The 21,705-nt window shown below is 38.6% G+C and overlaps 1 protein-coding gene across 2 annotated transcripts in view; it reads left to right on the top strand.

Annotated features, from left to right (window-relative positions):
* Positions 1-17,137, top strand: part of CERS6 (ceramide synthase 6) — a 317,556-nt gene extending 300,419 nt beyond the window's left edge. The window contains exons 9-11 of one of the 2 annotated variants that reach the window (XM_043995601.1): positions 8,361-8,517; positions 9,119-9,142; positions 12,162-17,137. In XM_043995601.1, the coding sequence (XP_043851536.1) occupies positions 8,361-8,517; positions 9,119-9,142; positions 12,162-12,326 (346 nt within the window). In that variant the 3' untranslated portion in view covers positions 12,327-17,137. The remainder of the gene's footprint in view (positions 1-8,360; positions 8,518-9,118; positions 9,143-12,161) is intronic. The other variant, XM_043995602.1, reaches the window with a different exon arrangement.
* Positions 17,138-21,705: the final 4,568 nt, after the last annotated feature.

The raw sequence follows: 21,705 nt of genomic DNA, 5'->3' as shown, positions 1-21,705 counted from the left end.
TTCAGAGTCTGAAGCCTCTGGACCCTTTCTCAGAATAATGCTTTTTAATACCTTAAATAAAATACAGAGGATTACAAAATAAAGTAATTATATTAAAACTTTTTTCTTAAAGTTCACGGATCCCAATTTAAGAAACCCTGCTTTAAACCATCAGACTAAGAGCTAGGGACCCATGGCAAGCTTCCCTGTCAGCTTCCCTGTCAGTGTCACAATGGTGCCACCTGTGACCCTCGGACTGGAGAGTGTGCACCGGGCTACACTGGTGTTTGTGTAAGGAGAAATGCCCACCTGGGAGCCATGGGGCACACTGTGACCTCCCAGAATGGGGGTACCTGCCATCACATCCCAAACATCAGAAGAATTCTGAGTTGTGCTTGTCTTTGAAACAAATGACAAATATTTTAGAAAAGAGCAAATCTTGGGGGAAATAAAGTCTAAATAGCACAAAATGGGTGGAAACTGTCAAGTAGACATTACTTCAGATCCAGGCTGTTACTCACTGTTCTAGGAAACCCTAGAAACTCTCCCTGCAATGCTTCAGTAGCCTTTCCCCCCCTCCTAAGTACAGGTTTGGAATGCCAGCATTTTGATACAGCTGCTGTTTAGTGAAGCAAATTTGAGATGCATTTACATCCAAAGCATCGGTAGGTTGCTGATTGTCTTTAAGGAAAGCCAGCGTTTTGCTGGTGTGGCAGTGCATACGCCATGAGCAAGCTACAGTTGAAAATGGTACATTGGAAGTATCCATTTGATTCTCATACTGAGCCACAGCTCTGAGTCAGCTTTTAGAGAATACCCTAGTTGTAAGACCAATGACAATCCACACTGACTCATATCCACCATGGAAGTCCCTTTTTTTTTTTTTATTTCTCACTTATCTCAAGCAGAAGTTTATGATCCTATATATGACCCTGAGTGACCTTGGCACACCTCCTCCCACCCTTACCCCAGACACCTCCAAAAAAAAGGCTTTCTGCCGTCAGGCAGAAGATCTCAAGGCAAGGACACTAATTTTATGTGGCACCTGGGAAAAGAATATTGCTTTTCTTTTTTTCATACCTGATAAGCTAGTATCCATTAGCATGGTTTTATGCAGATAAAATCAGAGAAAAAAACAACCCTAAGCTTTGACACTTTCTTATCTGGTGATGAATCCCTTCCTTATCTTGTGTCTAACCACATGACTCATTTGTACAATGAGATTGCTTCAGGAATTTTTTAAAAACCCACACATATCTTCTTCTCTCTGTCATCCTTAATGTTTCAGACATCATTATGCTATGAGACCAGCTATTAAGTTTGGAGACTAATGTAAGATATATAAGAATTTACTATGAGAAATGTGATCCAAAAAGACCAATGTGATGTGTCTGATGTTCATTAAAAATTTTTGTTAGAAAACAGAATTTACTTCAAGTAAATAAGTAAGTTAGAGCTTTGCTGAATGTGGTGACTACAGAAATCCTTTTATACTGAGGTTTGAAATAGACCACAGGAAGTAGATAGAGTGTGGGTTACTGTAATTCACATAGGGGAATCCCAAATCCCATTGTTCCTCAAGTCCATAAGGGGCTTATTAAAGTAAGGCTCATCTGTCTTTTCTATTCTGTTGCTTGTAAAACAGATCATAAACCCCTCTCTCCTTCCTGAATGCATCCATTTTCCACCTTGCCTTGTATAATATTTATGAGATAATCCAATTTAGCACAAGGGATCATTAAAAAGTAAGAAAGAACCATAGGAGAATTGTAAGATACAGTTCAAGTAGAGTCTTTACATTTTGTTAAGGGCCTATTAAAATTACTCTCCTAAGTTAAGTTATTAGAATTCAATGACTCATGATTGCCAGGGATTCTTTATGCTCCAAAATGAATAATAATTAAATCTTTTCTTCTTTTCAATATATGTTTACGGCTTCTACTACTTTTAATTACAGCCATGTATGAAGCTTAGGACAAAAAAAAAAAAAGGCTAGTTCATTTATTTGATGAAAGAATTCTTAGAATGGGGTACACAAAACCTGTCAAATCCAGTGCCTTAGTCTCAGAAGACAAGGTCCAGTCAGAATTATTCTGCAATACTGAGTCAAGTTGTGAGACCCACACCAACAGCATGGTGCAGAAGACAGATAAAAATGAAACATTCGATTTTCAGTATGCCAAATATGCCATCTAGTGGTTAGATGCTGCTAATTAAAAGAACACAAATGATACTATAGTGGTGCTCTCTAGTTCCACATACCTCTCCACCTCTTCTGTCAGGCATTGGCAGATGTCATTTGGCCAGTGTTTGTACTGTGATGTCTGTCATTCTCCATACCTGTGTACCACCTGTCCCATGATTCAATTATCTCTATGCAAATTATTTTCACGTCTATTCGTCTAGCCCTAACCTATCTCCTGACCCCTCAATCTATCATGTCCAACTGCCTCTTAGACATCCTGAATTGGATGTTCTATACACATCTTAAACTCAACCTGTCTGAAACTAAACTCTTCTTTCCTCCCAACTTCTTCCTAAACCCAACCTGCCTCCTAGTCACCCAGAATCAAAACCTAGGCATCATCCTTAACACCACAGTCTCCGCCCACCTCAATTGAAGTTTTGTTAATTCTGTCTTTGTTGTTGTTGCTGCTATTCAGTCATGTCCAACTCTGTGACTCCATTTTGGGGTTTTCTTGGCAAAGAGAGTGGAGTGGTTTACTATTTCTTTCCCCAGCTCATTTGACAGATGAGGAAACTGAAGCAAACAGGATTAAATTACTCGTACAGCTAGTAAGTGTCTAAGGCCAGATTTGAACTCAGGAAGATGAGTCTTTCGGACTCCAGGCCCAGCACTCTATCCACTGAGCTACCTAGTTGTCCCTTCTATCTTCACAATATCTCTCAAATATGACTCCTTCTCTCCTCTGATACTACCATGAGCCTGGTGTTGGTCTTCATCACCTTATACCAGGAGTATTACAACTGGCTACTGGTTGGCCTACCTCAAGTATTTCCCTACTCCCATCCATCCCTCACTGTGGTAGTGTCAGAAGAAAGAAGGGGATATATTAAGAAAAATGTTGCAAAGGTAAAAATCAACAGTCTTTGGAAAAAGATTAGATTTGAGGAATGAGCATGGCAAGTTGAAGGTAACAATTTGGTTGCAAGTCTAGGGGACTGGGAGGATAGTGGTATCCTCAACAGTAATAGGAGATTTAGGAAGAGGGGAGGATTCAGAGGGAGAGAGAATGAGTTCAGTTTTAGACATGTTGAGCTTAAGAGTCTATAGGATGGGGGCAGCTAGATGGCGCAGTGGATAAAGCACCATCCCTGGATTCAGGAGGACCTGAGTTCAAATCCGGCCTCAGACACTTGACACCTACTAGCTGTGTGACCCTGGGCAAGTCACTTAACCCTCATGGCCCCGTAAAAGAGTCTATAGGACATCCAAGTCAAGGTATCCAGTTGGAAATGTAAGACTGGAGGTCAGCTAAATGATAAGGACTAGATAAACAGATTTGAGAATCCTCAGCATAGAGAAGATAATTGAATCCATGGAAGCCAATAAAATCAAGTGAAATAGTAAAGAAGAAAAGGGCCCAGGTCAGAGTCATGTGGCTCCCTATTACCTCTAGGATCAAATATAAAACCTCGTTTGTGGCTTTTTGTGTGGCTTTTAAGCCCATCCGTACCTGTCACTTTTGTACGTATTTAGCCTTCTTGTTTGCACATCACTGTTTTGCATGTTATCTTTCCCATTATACTCTGAGGTCCTGGAGAACAAGGATATCTCTCTCTCTCTCTCACTCTCTCTCTCTCTCTCTCTCTCTCTCTCTCTCTCTCTCTCTCTCTCTCTCTCTCTCTCTTAACTTTCTTTGTAACTCTACTACTAAGAATAGTTATTGGAACTTAGCAGGACCTTAAGAAATACTTGTTGACTTGACTGTCCCACAAGCCTGGAATTCCCTCCCTTCTTACTTTTGCCCCATAAAATGCTTCTCTTCCTTCAAGATGCCATCCAAACTCCCCTTTTCCCGATTCCCCTCACCTATTAATGTCCTCCCCTTCAAACCACCTGATATTTAACTGCTTTGTGTTAGTTTATATTTTATATGTTGTGATATACATCCTTGCTGTCTACATCATTTGAATGTACATTCCTCAAAGTTAGAGAGTCTTCATTTATTGCATTTTATCCCCAGTGACAAGTTTTATAACTGATACACAGTAGGTGCCCAAGGAATAAATTCCTATTGATTTTAATTTTTTTTAAATATGGATTGAACACAAATTTTCAGCTAAAATAATCTCTCTAGTTCAGTTATTACTTAGTTCTTATTTGCTTGACAACTACATGAAAAGGACTGAAGTACTTTGACACAATATTGCACATGGCACAAGCCTTAGACTCAGCAGGTACTTAATAAATGTTTAATGAGGAGCAGATAGGTGGTACAGTACATAAAGCACCAACCCTGGATTCAGGAGGACCTGAGTTCAAATCTGACCTCAGACACTTGATACTTATTAGCTGTGTGACCCTGGGCAAGTCACTTAACCCTCATTGCCCTGCCAAAAAAAAAAAAAAAAAAAAGAAGAAATGTTTGTTGATTTATTCCTATTGATTATTTTTTCCAGAGATCAATCAGTGCCTTTTCAACCCTCTGGAAAAGGAGCAAAAAAGCTTCAATTGACATCTATTATAAATGGCTAATATGCTGTACTCTTTGGTGATCTCTATTTTGGTTTCTCTTTCTCACTTCATTTCTAGAGTTCATTGGTTTTTCTGAGATCAGATAGTAGGGCGATATTTCTCTCAAGCCAAATTCTCAATATCTTGTGGTTATTTTTCATTTCTAGCCTCTCACTGAGATAGATCCTTTGGTGCCCTAATAGTTTCCCAAGTGTATCAGGAAGCAGCCAAGTCAATTTTCAAAGAAATCCTATTACCTTTGAACAGTATCACAGAGGTGCTAGAGCCTGTTATAGCATGGCTATTGAATTCTGATGCAGCATTTCAGAACTTAGTATGAGCCCCTTGTCACCCCTGACTTGGCAAATGTTCTAACTCTACATTAGTGTGAAAGTGTTAGTGTGGCAGGGTATATATGGTATGGTACCCTTGTTATCCCCATGGCATGTGCTTGTACTGTTATCTAATGAAACCTCTTTTGTAATAAATAGCATTGTCCAGCCAGAACTCCTATTTCTGCAGAACCTTCTTTTTTTATTAAATGAAAAAAAAATCCAAATCGTCTCTGAAATTCAAAATAAGCACAGGGCTCTGAAGCAGAACTCAATGAGGAAAGAGATTTTGGGAGCACTCATTATGCCCTGCTGTGCTCATCACACAAGCCCAGTTTGCCACTGTTATTACCCAGAGGAAGAGTAATTGATGTCGTGACCATTTCTTCTGTGTGACAGCAAGACACACGTATAGGCAGTAGTGGGGTTAGTTTTTGGCCTACGTGTACATCTTCAGAAACAACCCAGCAGTGATAAATATAATATGGATGCCCCTCCCCCAAGAGTTTATGGTCTAGTAGGAGAGACAAGTATATAAATACCTACAATCAAGGGACAAGTGCCTAGAAGACTTCAGAGAAAGACAGCAGTTTCTGAGGTGACTGTAGGCTTCCCAATGGTCTCCATTTTCCAGGAGTGATTCATTTCAGATAGTGGAGCATTCCCATTACAATTCCTATTTCAGTCCTGGTTTTGTGTTGAGAGTTACTTTGTGAATTGGTCCTGCCTCAGGCAAATTGTTACACAGATAAGCTCCACTTCCTTTCCCCTCCCCAACCTCCTGCAACACAAATATTCAAGGTAGGCCTTACCCACCTTGGCCAGTGGAGTCACCAGATTTATAAAGGGTAGGTATCTGGCCCAATGTGTATATATGTCTCTATCTTCCATTGTTTCCTTAATCTGTCCATCTCTTCTTGTGTTAAGCATCCCTTAGGTGTGACATTCCGCAGACATTCTTTTGTGTCTAAGTAACATTGTCTAATGGCTTCATGCCTATAGTAGCCAATCTCAGTGGCCTAGAGACCCTGAGCTATCCTGACAAAGGTCTTCTCCAATTTTGGATCTCCTCCCATGTATCTCCCAGCAATACCAAGTGCTATTGCATAGATGACGGACAATTTCTAATTGTACTTTTTATGATTACTTGCTTCTATATTGCTGTTAGAAAAAGCAAACTAAAATAAAAAGGTGTGCATTTTCGAAGAAAAAAATAAAAAAGAAATAACCCAGCAGAACACAGGGCATAGTGGTCTGCACTACACCTCCAGAAAAAGAGATGAAAAAAGAAATGTTTGTTATAACACACAAATAACAAATAACCTAAACAAGTATCCTTTGATGATTTAGCTCATTACTGGAACTGAGGAAAATGAGGGGGAAAAAAGCCTTTCTTCTCTTCTTGCTACTTTTTATCTTTCCCTGCCCTTTGCCCTACCTTCAAAATAAAGACAGTTGAATTCGAGCCTCCTCTCATGCAGGTCTTTTTTTTTTTCTCCTAAATTAGCACAGAGGTTCTCAAATCTTTTCATTACATAGACCACTTTTAATAGGGCAAAATTCCCTTCGGCCACCTAATCCACCTACCAAAAACTATAGAATCCTAGAGTTGGAAAGAACCTTAGAAAAGAACATTGACACTGAGATCACAGACCCCAACTTCAAATCCTACCTCTGACACTACCCATGCAGCATTAGACAAACCACTTAACCTCCCTGGGTCTCATGTTTCTTCATCGGTAACAGAAGAAGCCTTGTCCTCTGAGGCCCTTGCTTAGATCTAGGATTCTGATTACCTAATCCAACTCCATCATTGCATAATTAAAGAAGCGGAAACCCAGACAGGGAGTTACTTTCTGGAGGTTGCTAGTTAGTGTCTCCTGATTCTAGCTAAGTGCTCCTTCCATAACATGATGCTGCCTTTACTTGAAACCACAGAAAATGGTCATTGGAACTAATGAGGGAAAATGATAAATGTTGGAGAAGATGAGGGAAAATTGGAATGCTAATGTACTGTTGGTGGAGTTGTGAACTGATCCCACCATCTGGAGACCAATTTGGAACCATGCCCAAAAGACACTGTGCATACCCTTTGACCCAGCAATACCACTATTAGCAATACCACTATATATCCCAAAGAGATCATAGAAAAGGGGAAAGGACCCACATGTACAAAAATATTTATAACAACTCTTTTCATGGTGACAAAGAATTGGAAATTGAAGGGATGCCCATCAATTGGGGAATGACTAAACAAGTTGCAGTATATGAATGTAATGGAATACTAGTGTGCTCTCAAAAATGATGAGCAGGCAGATTTAAGAAAAACCTAGAAAGACTTAAGTGGACTGATGCTGACTGAAATGAGCAGAACCAAGAGAACTTTGTACACAGTATCAACAACATTGTGTGATGATCAACTGTGATAGACTTAGCTCTTTTCAGCAATACAATGATTTAAGATAATGCCAAAAGACTCATGATGGAAAATGCTCTCCATATCCAGAAAAAGAACTATGGAGTCTGAATACAGATTGAAGCATACTATTTTCATTTTTGTTTGGTTGTTTCTTCTTTCTTGTGTTTTTTCTTTTGTTCTTATTCTTCTCTCACAACATGACTAAGGTGGAAATATGCTTAACATGATTGTAATGTATAACCTATATCATTGCTTGCTGGCTTTGAGAGGGGAGTGGGAAGAGAGGGAGGGAGAAAAATTTGGAACTCAAAATCTTACAAAAATAAATGTTGAAAACTATCTTTACATGTAATTGGAAAAATTAAATAAAATGCTATTTTAAAAAAGAAGTAATGAGAAGAATAATGCTGTGTTTAATGAAAAAAAAGTTTTGAGTTGAGCCTATAATTTTATCAATGAGATTTTACTGGTATGATTTCATTGGTGAGTTCCCTTCAACAACACGGATCAACAGCTTGTCTATAACTTCTGGTCCAAGAGAATTGCCCTAGCCACTAATAGGCTAAGTGACTTGCCCCAGTCACATAGTTAGGATGTGTCAGAATTTGAACCCAAGTCTGACATCTGACTTGAACACCTACTATGCCATGTTGCCCTTGATGAAATTCTACTGAGCAGTAATATAACTGAATCATTCATGCCAAAACCAAAAGTATGGATTGTGTTATGTTATAAACATTGCTACTTTTAAGCAGCTAGACTTAGGGACCCCCACAGTCTTCCAGTGACCCATGGGCCTCACTTGAAGAAGCAGTGCTCTAGGGACACGACTGTTGGAGGATATTTGCTAGATAAGTTGTATCACGATCACCACTGATATCAAAGTTACCTGGACTGTGTTTGATGACTATTTGCTTCTTCTTTCCTATAGGGTATTAAACACAACATTGTTTGAAAGCTGGGAAATTGTTGGACCCTACCCATCCTGGTGGGTTTTCAACTTGTTGCTGTTGCTAATTCAAGTCCTGAACTGCTTCTGGTCTAACTTGATTATAAAGATAGCTTGCAAAGCTATTTCCAAGGGCAAGGTAAGGAAACATCAACCCTGTCCTACATCTTCTGGGGAAAATGACATTTATCTTTTCTTCCAATCCTATAGTAACTTTCTTTAATTATTCTATATTTTAGCAAAACAATTGGTCTTTAGTACTTAATGTAAACTGTAGTCAACCAAAAGCTGTATTTTCATACTATTTTCTTTAGCATTCACTTATGGTGGAAAGCATTAGCGTTGCTTCACTGATGATCACATGTAAATGTTCTACATTTATAGTTTTAGACATAATGGTGGCATGTTGTTTATATGCTTTTTCTCTCTCATTGAGAAGAGAATAGATTTACATTTTCTCTTTATGAGAACAGTGTTAGTTGAAGGCTGTTCTTTCTCCATTTGAATACTTCTTTTTCGTAAAATGGTGCTAGGAAAGCATTATTTTCCAACTGAATTTCAGTAAAAATAAAATGAGTCTCTATTATTCACAGTAGACTCATGAGGCTGATTTCCCTGAATTCTTCTCTGATCCTAATCCTTTGTCATCTATTTGTATTTGACAAGTGATTTCTCTGAAACATCCTCTGTGACTTTCTTTTTTTTACTTGTCTGTTCTCTTCCTCCTGCCATCCTGGAAGGCTGGGAAATGGAATCCTTTGCATGTAAGTTTCTTAGACCTCCATCTGTACTTATACTGGGTAATGATAACCTGTTAGAAGGGGCTTTAAAAAAATTCTCCATGCATTATGTTTCTAATATGATTGAATTAACAGAATGCTCCAACTCAGACTTGCTCATGAATTGCATCCACTTAATGCCCTTACACACTACTGTCTGCAATTTAACCTACTATGGAGGTGTTAAATTTTCCATCCCTTGGACAAACATGAGTCAGCATTTCTTCAAAATATTTCCTGTATTGCTTGCTCCTCTATCTGATTTTCTGCTATGGGGTTTTAATCCTTAAAATGTGGGTGAGACCACAGGATAGAGAAGAATGTGTTTCATCTACAGTAAACCTTTTGGCAAACAAGCAAAGATGAAGTCGAAAGTGCTAGGCTTTAGATCTTGATATTACTTGTTCTTCAGGGGAGAATGACAAAATGCAGTACTCAGGACCAGGCACAAGATTAGGAGACAGAATTTCTGAGACCCAATGCCGAATCTTCTGTGGATTCTCTGCCTGCCATAACTTGTGATGCTTCTTCATCCTCTTCAGAGTTATCTTCTAGGGATAAAGTGGTACTGAAATTTTCTTCAGGGAAGATTAAAATGATCCATACAAGTTTCCTATGAAAACAGATGACCAGCTCCCATATATGCATTAAAACCAAGGGGTTGGATGTTTTAAATCCCATTATCCCAAATGGTTTTACTTTCGTTCAAAACCCTCATTTAGGAGGGAAAAAATAATAGCTCAGACAGTTGTGTGAACTCAGAGTGCCAGGACAGCCAGCAGCAGTTGGATTGCTTTCATCCTGATTACTCATCAGACTTGTCATCTTCTGTTTTTATTACTATTTTATGAAGAGATGGACATTAGTTTCACCACAGATATCATGCTTGAGAGCATCTTAGCTGCTGTTCCTACATCATCTATGGCATTCAGATTTCTTCTCAAGCATGGTTTACAGATTGATGTTTCCCAGAGGGAAGAAGTGAATTTGATGTCCTATATTACTTTTTTTTCTTTGAAGGTAGCATTTATATAGATTTTTTTCTTAATATAATTTAGCCTAAACTACTCAAGCCTGCAAATATAGATTCTTTTTATTTGTAGTAGCATTTATAATAAATGGAATAAAATAGATCTCAAAGCTTAATTTTACTTTACCTTACAGGTAAAATAAAACGAGGCTATTCTTTAGGTATTTGAAGAAGTAAACCTTCTCAGGTCATAGGACCGTGATGGATGAACTTTATGTCAAATAGCATAGTATTATAGAGTAGCTACAGTGTAGCTATTATAAATGGGTAAGCTTCAGTTTTGAGTATGTGGCATTAGAAGTGATGAACAAAGTTAGACTGATTTGCCTTGTACCAAGCTAGTAGGAAGATTTTCAAGGCAGCAGACTATTACTTCTCCCCCCCCCCCACTAGAAAAGAGTTACAAGGGCTAGGTTATTTCCCAAACTTTATTCATTCAGGATCACCTCACCCTACTAATAAGGTTAAGCATTCTTAAGCACTTAGGTATAGGAGAGTATATAAGGATAGGATTCCATCCATGGGATTTTATGTCTTTTCTTAGAGGTTTTGTTTTTGTTTTTTTTTCTCCTGGACTTAAATAACTTTTTTTAAATGTCTCTTTTAAAAATTGAGGGGGGGGGGCGGCTAGGTGGCGCAGTGGATAAAGCACCGGCCCTGGATTCAGGAAGACCTGAGTTCAAATCCGGCCTCAGACACTTGACACTTACTAGCTGTGTGACCCTGGGCAAGTCACTTAACCCCCATTGCCCCGTCCAAAAAAAAAATTGAGGGAGGGATACAGCTAGATGGCGTAGTAGATAAAGCACCGGCCCTGGATTCAGGAGGACCTGAGTTCAAATCCAGCCGCAGACAGGACACTTACTAGTTGTGTGACCCTAAGCAAGTCACTTAACCTTCATTGTCCCACAAAAAAGAAAAAGAAAAAAAATTTGAGCCCCATGAAGTATTCCTATATTTTTTTTTCTAGATCTGCTTATGTCTTGTAATCCATAATTACTAAAGTTTCAGATCCCATTCTTCCTGGAGTCAATTTCTTTAAAACACAACTGTGACCTTCCTTCCTTAACTAGCTTAAGCCCAGAAGTACCTACCATCTACCCATTTCTGACCAATAATTTATATGCATATTAAGATCATAAGAATGTTTTACTAACCAAGTCCTAAGTAAAATAAATATATCAAAATTTATCATATCAGATATATCAATATTTCTCTCATGATGCTGTTATTTCATCCATAGTTTCTATTTCTAGAATTATAAAAGTCAAATCCAAACTTTTTTTAAAGCATTCATAATAGGACCTATCAGCATGAGAGTCCCAGACTTTAGAGAACAGCATGGGCCAGTACAGTCAAATATTGTCTGGCTAACAATCTTATCCTATTTTTACTTCTTGAATTCCCCCTTTTAAAATCTGTCAGTCCCTAGCTGGTAGATTTGGTTTGGGAAGTCTTTTGATGAATCATATTTTAAATAGCTGAGACTCCTAAATCTAAGTCCCAGTATATTAACAGCTGACTCCTATAATTCTCTTGCAATCTACAGCAAGTTTTTCCATCTAGCTGTGCTATCCCATCATTGGATAATAAATTTATTGCAAAAAAAGACCTGGAGTCTATCTCACCCAAATCTCCTATTTTACACATGGGGAAACTGAGCCCCCAAGAAGTTAAGTGACTTGGATCGCAAAGGATCACAAAGCTAATAAACCTCAAGGCAGGATTTAAACCTCTTCCTGATTTTAAGTCCAGTGTACTATCCACTATATTTCTCTTCTATCCTCCCACATTAGAAAATGAGATTGTTCTTAGAGTCATAGCCTATCAGAATATGAGGGGACCTTAGTTTAATAAAGCTGTTTCACCATTTTTTTGTATCTATTTCAATATCATATGACTGCATGTGCTTCTTGGCATGCCTCCAACAGAGGTGACTTCCTATGAGTTGTTTTTGTTCTGGGCTTTCTGCAGGTGTCCAAGGATGACCGAAGTGATATTGAATCCAGCTCAGATGAGGAAGATTCAGTGCTTCCTGCAAAGAACCCACACAACCCCACCACCAATACCAATGGGACCAGCGGAACCAGTGGCACAAATGGCTACCTTACAGGTGGCCCATGTGCAGAAGAACACTAACTACTCTAAACCATAAGACCTGAACAAAGTGAACTCTTTGCTACTGGAAGTATTTAACTAAGTTGCGAATGCGGTCCCTTTCCTATATCTCAGCATCAGAAACAAAAATTAGGATTATCAAAGCATTCTGATAGTGCACTGCCATATTTCCTGTCTGTGAATGAAGAAGACTTTCCATTCTCTATATGTAGGCATGCTGTATGTATATGTTATTGACCCAAATGGGAACAGTATTTTCATATGTAATGTCTTTGAATATTATTTATTTTTTGTATTTGTTTGTAAATCTGTGGACAAAAGGGAACTGCCTCACTCCTTTTACTTGGCAAATTCTTTATGGAAGAAAGAGATGCTCCGATCTCTTCTATCCTTTCTTGTTGCTGTAACTTAGTCCGCTATAAGTATTTGTCAGCTTGAATTGTCACTTATAGTAAACTAAAGGCAGCTTTGCAGATTACAGCTCAGCTCCAGATGTGTTTGCCTCCTTTGTGTTATAGTGCTGATTTTGACATTGCTGATCAATTCACAGTGGCTATCCTCCCAATGTAAAGTTTAAACAGGCTGAATTAGTTTTGTAAGTAGTCTCTCTAATGTGATCAATTAGCAGTTCAAATTAAACAGTGGTTATTATAGGCTATTATTTTAGCATTGTTTTTAAACCAAATTGGTAGTTAATTGCATTAGAATAGGCTCCATTACTTGTGTGCACACCCATGATATATTTATGTCAATGGCTATGGTAAATTCCTAGTAGCAGATTAGTTCTGCCTTGTAAGCTTAACCCCGGCAGGATATAGCATCTTGCATTGCTTCTGGTTCAGCTGAGAAACATCAGGTCCATAGTTGCAAGTGGAGAATTCACATTTAATATTGAGAATTTGTCTCTGTAAGCTGGGAAGAATGAAAGCAGAGCCCACCAGCTCAGAGATGAGTCATTATTGCATGCATGTGCAGAAAGGTTTCAACCAGGCTTCACTGCTCTCCCTATAATTGCTGTAATAGTCTGCTTTGTCATGGAAGAAAGCAAGCTGAAAGTCTTGCTCAAACAGAAAAGTCGATTTTTAGAGCCTTAGAAGAGTTCTCCCAAATGTCGAGCACTTTATTGCATCCAGCTTTTTAAACTCCTATAGTATTTGACCTGGCATGTGTGTGTTTGTGTGTGAATGTGTGCGTATGTAAAAATTATTCTGACAAAATCAGAAGGAAAAGAATATTTGACCTTCTTCCTCATCCAAAAACCAAAATGATTTGCCTGTTCTACAAACTAAGCTACTGTCAGCTTGACACTCTAAATCCCTCTATATAGACTTGTTTAGTTCCTAGGAAAGTTTTCACAAGGCAGTATTCCTACTGGAAACATTACCTTCCTCTTGGAAAATTGCTGGATCAGCAGTGAGAGATTTCTGAGCAATAGACTTGCTTAAACCTCCTTTCTGGCAGTGTTATATGTGTGCGAAAAGAAAGAGGGAGGGAAGGAAGGAAGGAAGGAAGGAAGGAAGGAAGGAAGGAAGGAAGGAAGGAAGGAAGGAAGGAAGGAAGGAAGGAAGGAAGGAAGGAAGGAAGGAAGGAAGGAAGGAAGGAAGGAAAGTACACATGAACCAAAGAACTTTTTTTTTTAATCTAAGAGGGAAGGGGGAAGGAGCAATAGCTTTTCCTCCTCATCACAAGAATAAAGAATTGTCTTAGCCAGAAGATCACACATTAAAGTATTGAATCTTCCCATTTCTTCAGAAAACAGTTTCTGGTTTAGCCCATATCAGTGATTGAGGAGATTTGGAAAGATATGAATCATTGGGAAAGTAATATTCCTACTTCTTATTGAACCCCATTACTTCAGTTCAGAAAATGAGACTATGTGTGTATGTGTATATTTGTGCATTTATGTTAGCAATCAAAAAGGATTAAGAGCACTTCTTTGTCATCTGAAAATATGCTAAAAATGTGAGCTATTTTAAAATAATGTCAAGCATGTTAGAAAATTAAGAAGAGAAAGTTCCTCATATCTTTTAAAATAAAGACAGAAAAAGTGAAATGTGATACCATGCTTTAGTTTCTACCATCAGTTTTCAGCCCAGTTGATTTCCAGCAGAAATAGTGGCATATAAGCAACAGATCCTAAGTGTACGTGGAAATTAGTTCCAACGAGGCCACGTGCTCTTCTATTTGTTTGGAAAAGTAATTTCAGAGTGATGAGTTTTGGAATACTAGGTGTAGGAATCATTGCTTAAAGATTAGGTAGATGATTTCTGAGTGTTGTTCAGGTTAGGTTGTGGTTTATATTTTTACCCAGAAGGTCAATTAGCAGGAGGTTTGGGAGGACCCCAAAGATAGCACCATACCTGTTGATTTTAATCTAACCAAGTCCTTCCAAGAATCTGTAAATCCATTTTTCATTCAGTGCTCTTGGGCAGGGAGTCCTTTTAATTGAACAGCTTTGACTTTGTTGGCTCTCTTGATAAACTATTATATGTATATCCATATATGTGTATATAATGTGCTTATTACATATGCATAGGTGCATTATATGCATGTGTTTATGCATATATATGTATATATACACACATTCTATTCTTAACCCCTCCTCAAGGCTAGAAGAGGGTAACATGTAACATCTACCAATGCCACAACCTTGGAAGTGTAGACTGTAAATTTAAACAGGTTGATAGTTTAGCATAACATAGCCCTGAGTAGACCTCATTCATCTTCTCGTTTGCATTCATGCCATCCATGTGTGTGAGAAGGGGAAATATAAAAAACTTCTATAAAAAAAGTTTTTATTCCAAAATGTTACAGGTTTTCTTGATGTTTTAGGGGGGAAAAGGATTAGATGGTTAGAATTTGGCCTTGAGTCAAACTGAACAATTGATATATTTTGAAAAGTGTGACCTGTGAATTTTTGTGTGTGCATTTAATCCAAAAAGTAGGTAAAGTTAAACCACGCTTAGCCTTGGCCAGGTCCTTTTGTAAAGCTTCCACCATACATATCTTTCACCTTTTCCTTCCTTGTTGACCTTCCTATCATCCTGCTGACACAACCAAAAGTTACAGAATACTATAACTTGGAATGCCAGGAGAGCAGTTTTTCTGACTACAGTGTATAATGAGCTGGTTAGAATTTATGTTTTCTAGCTGCATAAGTAGAATTAGAACTTTGTGTATTGATGGAAGTGAGGGGCATGGGAAAGACAGTTATTAGTGTTGGGGATTTCTTTTTAGCTCAATTTTTTTCAGATATACATACTGTAGACATCTCTCCCCATGACTTCATTAATATCCAACCCCAACTGTGCTGCTAGACAGACTGTACTCTGGGTTCCATTCAGATAAGAAAGCAGCCTTTTAATGAGGATAAATCTATGTGGAAAAGATGGGCAATCCCCCCAAAATGCAGCCAGTAGAGAAAAGAAAAATGTCAGATCTCCATCATCCAAAAATGAGAGGAATGTAAAAAATATTCAGTTCTCTTGCCAAGATTATAACCCTAAGTATTTGATAGGGTTTACTATTTAGCACATTGTATTCTCTAATTTGTAATAGAAAGGGTGTGAGCCTTTCACAGCAATGTCAGTGTTATTTGGTCTAAAGCAAAAAAAAAAAAAGTCATTTATTGTTTTAGCTGACCCAAGCCTAACCTCATTCACTCGTGCCATTATCTTTCACAGAGAATAGTGTTCACTCAGAAATTTTTATCACCATCTAGAAAATATCTAATTATCCTGTCTTCATGCCCATTCTTATAAGATTGTAATTATTTAAAAAATTACATCAATACAGAATAATTCTAAAGACAAAACTTTTTTTAATTATGTGCCCTAGGGTTATGATTACATTCGAATGAGATAATGTATGCAAAACATTTTGTAAACCTTAAAATGACATATAAACAGAAATGATTTGTTATTATTATAATTATCAAAGTGGCTTCAAGATATCCTTTAGAAACAAGAAGACATGCATTCAGAATCCATAGTAAGGCTTAAGGTCCTGAGAATTTACCTGGATCCCTTTTTCTCAAGTCTTGTGCTGACAGTGACCTCCGGGCTTCTGTTTTGTTTGCTTATCATAGATCAGTGAAGTAATTGCTGAGGCACAGATATGTCAGACAAGACATATGTAAAAATCAAATCACATCCTTGTCAACTTGCTCAGAAAGGGACCAAAGTAAGTCACTTTTAGTTCTATCAAACCTGCACAGAAAAATAAATCCATTTGGCTCATTGGTCTTGCCCCACAACATGCTAGAAGAACTGACCAGGTTTTCATAAACAAACTTTGTTAGTCATCAAAGAAGTAGTAAAATAATGACCGGAAAGAGCTCATGAGCTCTAGAATTAGCTTAAGTCTGCCAGTAAAATGAAATTGTGCCATTTCCAGAATGTCAAAAAGATTCTACTGTTTCATTGTTGCCAATTCTTAATAACAAAATGTCAAAGAAAAACACTTAAAGCCAAATTCTTTCTTCAATTATAATGGCTGGCAGCACCTAGTGCAATGCCCACCTTGTAGTGGTCAGAAAATGTTTGCCTGTGATATAATATAGTGCTTACCCATGGGGGAAATTGAGTCTTTCCTGTTGAAAGCTTATGATGGTGAGAAGCAGGTATTATTATTCCCATTTTAAAGAGGAGGAAACTGAGGCTCAAAGTGACTTATACAAGGTCATACACAACCAGTAAATAAAAGTCAAAGGGGACAGCTAGGTGGTGCTACAGTGGGTAGAGCACCTGGCCTGGAGTCAAGAGGACCTGAGTTCAAATATGACCTCAGACACTTACTAGCTGTGTGACCTTGGGCAAGTCACAACATTGATTGCCCCCCCCCCCAAACTGAATAAATAAATAAATAACTAAAAGGCAGAGCTAGGACTTGGACCTCGTTCTTTGTGTCTCTAAGACACATACTATTTCTGCCAAGTCACACTGCCTCAGTCTATGTGTTCAGAAGTATTTGCTTCTGGTATTTTTAATAGAGAAAATTGTACCAAAACTCATAAAAAATGCCACCTAATCATCACGAACTCTGCAGAGTCCCAACAGTGTATCTAGAAGGCATTCTGGAGGTGGGGAGGGAGGGAGGAAATATTCTCAGTTTGGGTTCAAGCTGAACCTAATCATCAAGAATAAAAGTACTGAAAAATCACCCCCGCCCCCCGGAAACTAAAGAAAGGAAAGATTCTATAAGCAGATACCAGAAATAATCAGCACATGACGTCTCTAGCTCAACAAGATTAGACACTATTAAGTTTTTACAGGAAGTGGGGGCAGGGGATGCTACTGTTTATCTCAAAAAGGATTACATCCTTCCAGCCTCCTGTTACTTCCAATAAAAGAAAGACCGGATATTGTCCCTCTTCTGTCACTGATTCTTTGATAATTTTTCAAATACTCATTTGTCACACTTCCTCCTCTGTGTGATTCCATTTGTCTGAAATGTGTTGCATTTGTGTGAACTGCTTCATCACACACAGTGTCCTCTCCCTTCCAACACAAGCTCAACCAAGCCCTACTTCCCAGAATACTGTAAACTGCAGTTGCCTTGCCACCACAAAGCAGGAGCTGTCTATGTGATCTCTGTGTTCAGTAGGAAATAGTGTTTCACCAAAAGGACTTTTCTTTTCAGAGTTTCCACAAAGGCTTTAGAAACTGGGATCGATGTAACTGACTTTAGAAACTGGGAGCTTCAGATAGTAGTTGCAAAGAACACAGTTTAAATGTTTCTGGAGCCATTCAAGTCTTGTTTGCACAGACATTTGCCTCCATTGTCATTTCTGTCATGGTGCATTTGGGGTATCATGTTGTTCATTTAACCCACAGTGAGGAATGGATTAGATGACAGGGTTTCACCTATGTTTTTCAGACAAATCTGTGTTTGAGCAGCTCTCAGAAATAGAGTGAAGTATGGTTAGCTTATTAGAATTCTTTTATTATATTGATATTGTGCATAACTGAACTTTGGGAGTTACTTTGTGTTTTGATGATTTTTTTAAAATATGGAAAATGTAATTATTCATCCTTGAATCTCTGGAACCAATCATTATTGTGGATTATTTTACTTTGAAAACACTTTCATAATAAAGATAAGTATTAAAATGTATCAATGACTATCCTCTGTTAAGTGGAAACACCCTAATCTTTTCAGGGTCTTCATATACCTTCCTGGGTAAATGATGACTATGAAGTGCTAAAAATGGAGTCACAAGACCCATGTTTGAATCCTACCTCTTAACATTGATCACATGAGTGACTTTGGACAGTCACTTAATCTCCATGGGCCTAAGTTTCCTTATCCATAAAATGAGGAGGTTAAGCTCAATAACCTATGATCCCAATGATTTTATGATTGACAATACACATCCTCAGTCATTTCAATGCACTCATCCTTGGAAAGGTATTTTCACATTTCCTTATGAAAAAATAAAGTATTTCCAAAATTCAGAACATAAATCTCAAAATGAACTTTGGAACACTTATTTCTGAAAAATATGCTGTGCAGTATCAAATAGATTCAAACCAAAAAAAATCCAGGAGCATGAAACACACAGAACTCAAAGAGCAACATTTCATCTCATGCCTCGGGGATGTATGTTCCTTAAGACAAGTTTTAGTCTCTTGGCATCTCTCTGTAGCTGTCTCTCTTTCTGTCATTGTGCCCTTCCTGTTTGTCCCTACCCCTGAGCTCTGGCCTCTCTGTGTCTGTCACCTCTGACTTCAAGCACATCTTTTTTTTTTTTTTTTTTTTTGGTTGGGCAATGGGGGTTAAGTGACTTGCTCAGGGTCACACAGCTAGTAAGTGTCAAGTGTCTGAGGCCGGATTTGAACTCAGGTCCTCCTGAATCCAGGGCCAGTGCTTTATCCACTATGCCATCTAGCTGCCCCCTTCAAGCACATCTTATCATTCCACCCACACCCAATTCTGTTTCCAACAGAGTTGTGCCTTCCCTTCCCACATATCTATGCGCCAATCCTCCCCACCCCACTCCCCCCCACCTCCAAGCCCACGGTATGCTTTTTTTTTTTTTGGTCAGTGCAATGAGGGTTAAGTGACTTGCCCAGGGTCTCACAGCTAGCAAGTGTCAAGTGTCTGAGGCCGGATTTGAACTCAGGTCCTCCTGAATCTAGGGCTGGTGCTTTATCCACTGTGCCACCTAGCTTCTGATGTGTCCCAAACATGGTTCTTGCTAAGAAGAATGGGTAAAAATGATGGGTAAAAAAGGGAAGAAACTGGAGACCTTGGGTATTAGCAGAAGTATGGTGGGAACAATAATATCACTTGTCCCTGAAAATTAGGCTTGTTTTTCCCTTCACAAGCACTAAAACCATCCTTGAGAGTTAATTGTCTCAGGAGACTAAGGGTCTAACTACTGATACACCTTTCTGATCCCCTGGATATAAGACAGCTAAGACAGGAAGCGCTGGAGCACCCTCCCTGAGGCTTGAGACCAATGATGAGCAAAGTGGAAAAGACTCAGAAGCCTTGCTCAACTGAATCCATGCTTTATCCTGGCTAAACATCCTTCCTCATTAAATGTTCAATAAGGATTTTGTTACCTTTTTGGGTCATGGACCCCTTTGGCAATCTAGTGCAGCCTATGGATCCTTTCTCAGAATAATGTTTTTGTTTTTGTTTTTGTTTTTGTTTTTTTTGGTGAGGCAATTGGGGTTAAGTGACTTGCCCAGGGTCACACAGCTAGTAAGTGTTAAGTGTCTGAGGTCGGATTTGAACTCAGGTACTCCTGACTCCAGGGCCGGTGCTCTATCCACTGCACCACCTAGCTGCCCCTCAGAATAATGTTCTTAAATGCATTAAATAAAACATCACATTACCAAAGGAAACAAATTATATTTAAATAGTTATGAGGAAAAGAGAGAGAATTGCTGGTCTCACCAGTTTTAAAGACACAAACATGCAAAGGAAGCTACCCCCACTACCCAAAGGGTGGGAGGACACGGCACACTCCATGCTAGGCCAACTGGAAGAAGCCTCGGTACTATCTATTTATTTAAATATATCTACATCTATATATCATTTTTTTTAACAGTTCATTCAGATTTTGGAACTAAGCTACCACAAGACCAGCCTGAATCTGGCCCAGACTAATACGAGGGTTTATATAGTGGTTACTCTGATACATTTCCTTTTTTCTGTTAACTATTAGCCAGTGTGGCCTGAAAGCCTCTATTTTGCTTTAAAGAGTCAAAATAATGCAATCGTTGTCAGTGGCAAAGGAATTTTATAGACTACCTTGATAGACACTGAAGGATGAGAGGATTTCTCAAATACCATCAGTTGGTTCTGGTCCCACCTCTCTCACTCCCTCATTGTGGGATTAAACCAGGTATTTCTGCCTAAGGGAACCACCTGCTTCTTGATGAACACTTAGGGCCCTTCACATATTCCTACTCTTGGTTTTGGATTAAGATTTTCCAAACAGTATCTTCCAGTTGATGCAATACAGTTTAACCATGAAGTTTTCTCTATAGTCTTAGTGTGAAACAACGTTGCAGCCTTATTAATAATAGCTAGCATTGTTCATTCTCCCTCCACATTATCTCCCATCACCCCCTTCTCTCCATCCTAGACCAGGCCCTCATTCCCTCTTGCTTAGACATTTGCAATTACTTCTCTTCAAACTACCCTGGATGCTGCAACCCCATTAATGTTCCGAAGGCACAGGTCAAAAATCTTCATTAGATTCCCACTTCATACTAAAGAAATAACTTGCCCTTATATATAATGAGATGAAGCAATCAACAAGCATTTATTAAGTGCCTACTTTGTTTCAGGCACCTGCTACATGCTAGGAATATGAAGACAGACAAAAATACAAACCATAACTCTGTAAGGTAGGTAGAATATTATCTCCATTTTACAGATAAGGAAACTGAGGCTCTAAGAGGGTGAATGATTATTAGTGAGCCCAAGGTCACATGGTTGATAATATATACAGACTTTTAGCCTATCCCTTCATAACCTGGTTTCTACCTGCCCTTCCAGCTTTTTCTCACAGTAATATGTCCTTTGCTCTAGTCGAATTTTACTATTATTACCCCTCACACCTTCCAATGTATGTTCAGTTGTTTCAGTTGTGACCCCATTTGAAATTATCTTAGCAAAGATACTGGAATGGTTTGCCATTTTCTTCTCCAGCTCATTTTACAGATGAGGAAATTGAGACAAAATTAAATGACTTGCCCAGGGTCACCTAGCTAGTAAGTGTCTGAGGCCAGATTTAAACTCAAGTCTTCCTGATTTCAGGTCCAGTGTTCTAGCCACTGTACCACCTAGCTGCCCCTCATCTCCTAATAGACGACACATTTTCCTGATTCTTTGCCTTTGCTCACATTATTCCATATTCCTTGAAGGCCCTCCCCCATTTTCC

Source organism: Dromiciops gliroides, chromosome 3, assembly GCF_019393635.1.
Source record: "Dromiciops gliroides isolate mDroGli1 chromosome 3, mDroGli1.pri, whole genome shotgun sequence".
Lineage (NCBI taxonomy): Eukaryota > Metazoa > Chordata > Mammalia > Microbiotheria > Microbiotheriidae > Dromiciops > Dromiciops gliroides.
The sequence above is the reverse complement of the archived record's forward strand: the minus strand, read 5'-3'. Positions and strand labels throughout refer to the sequence as shown.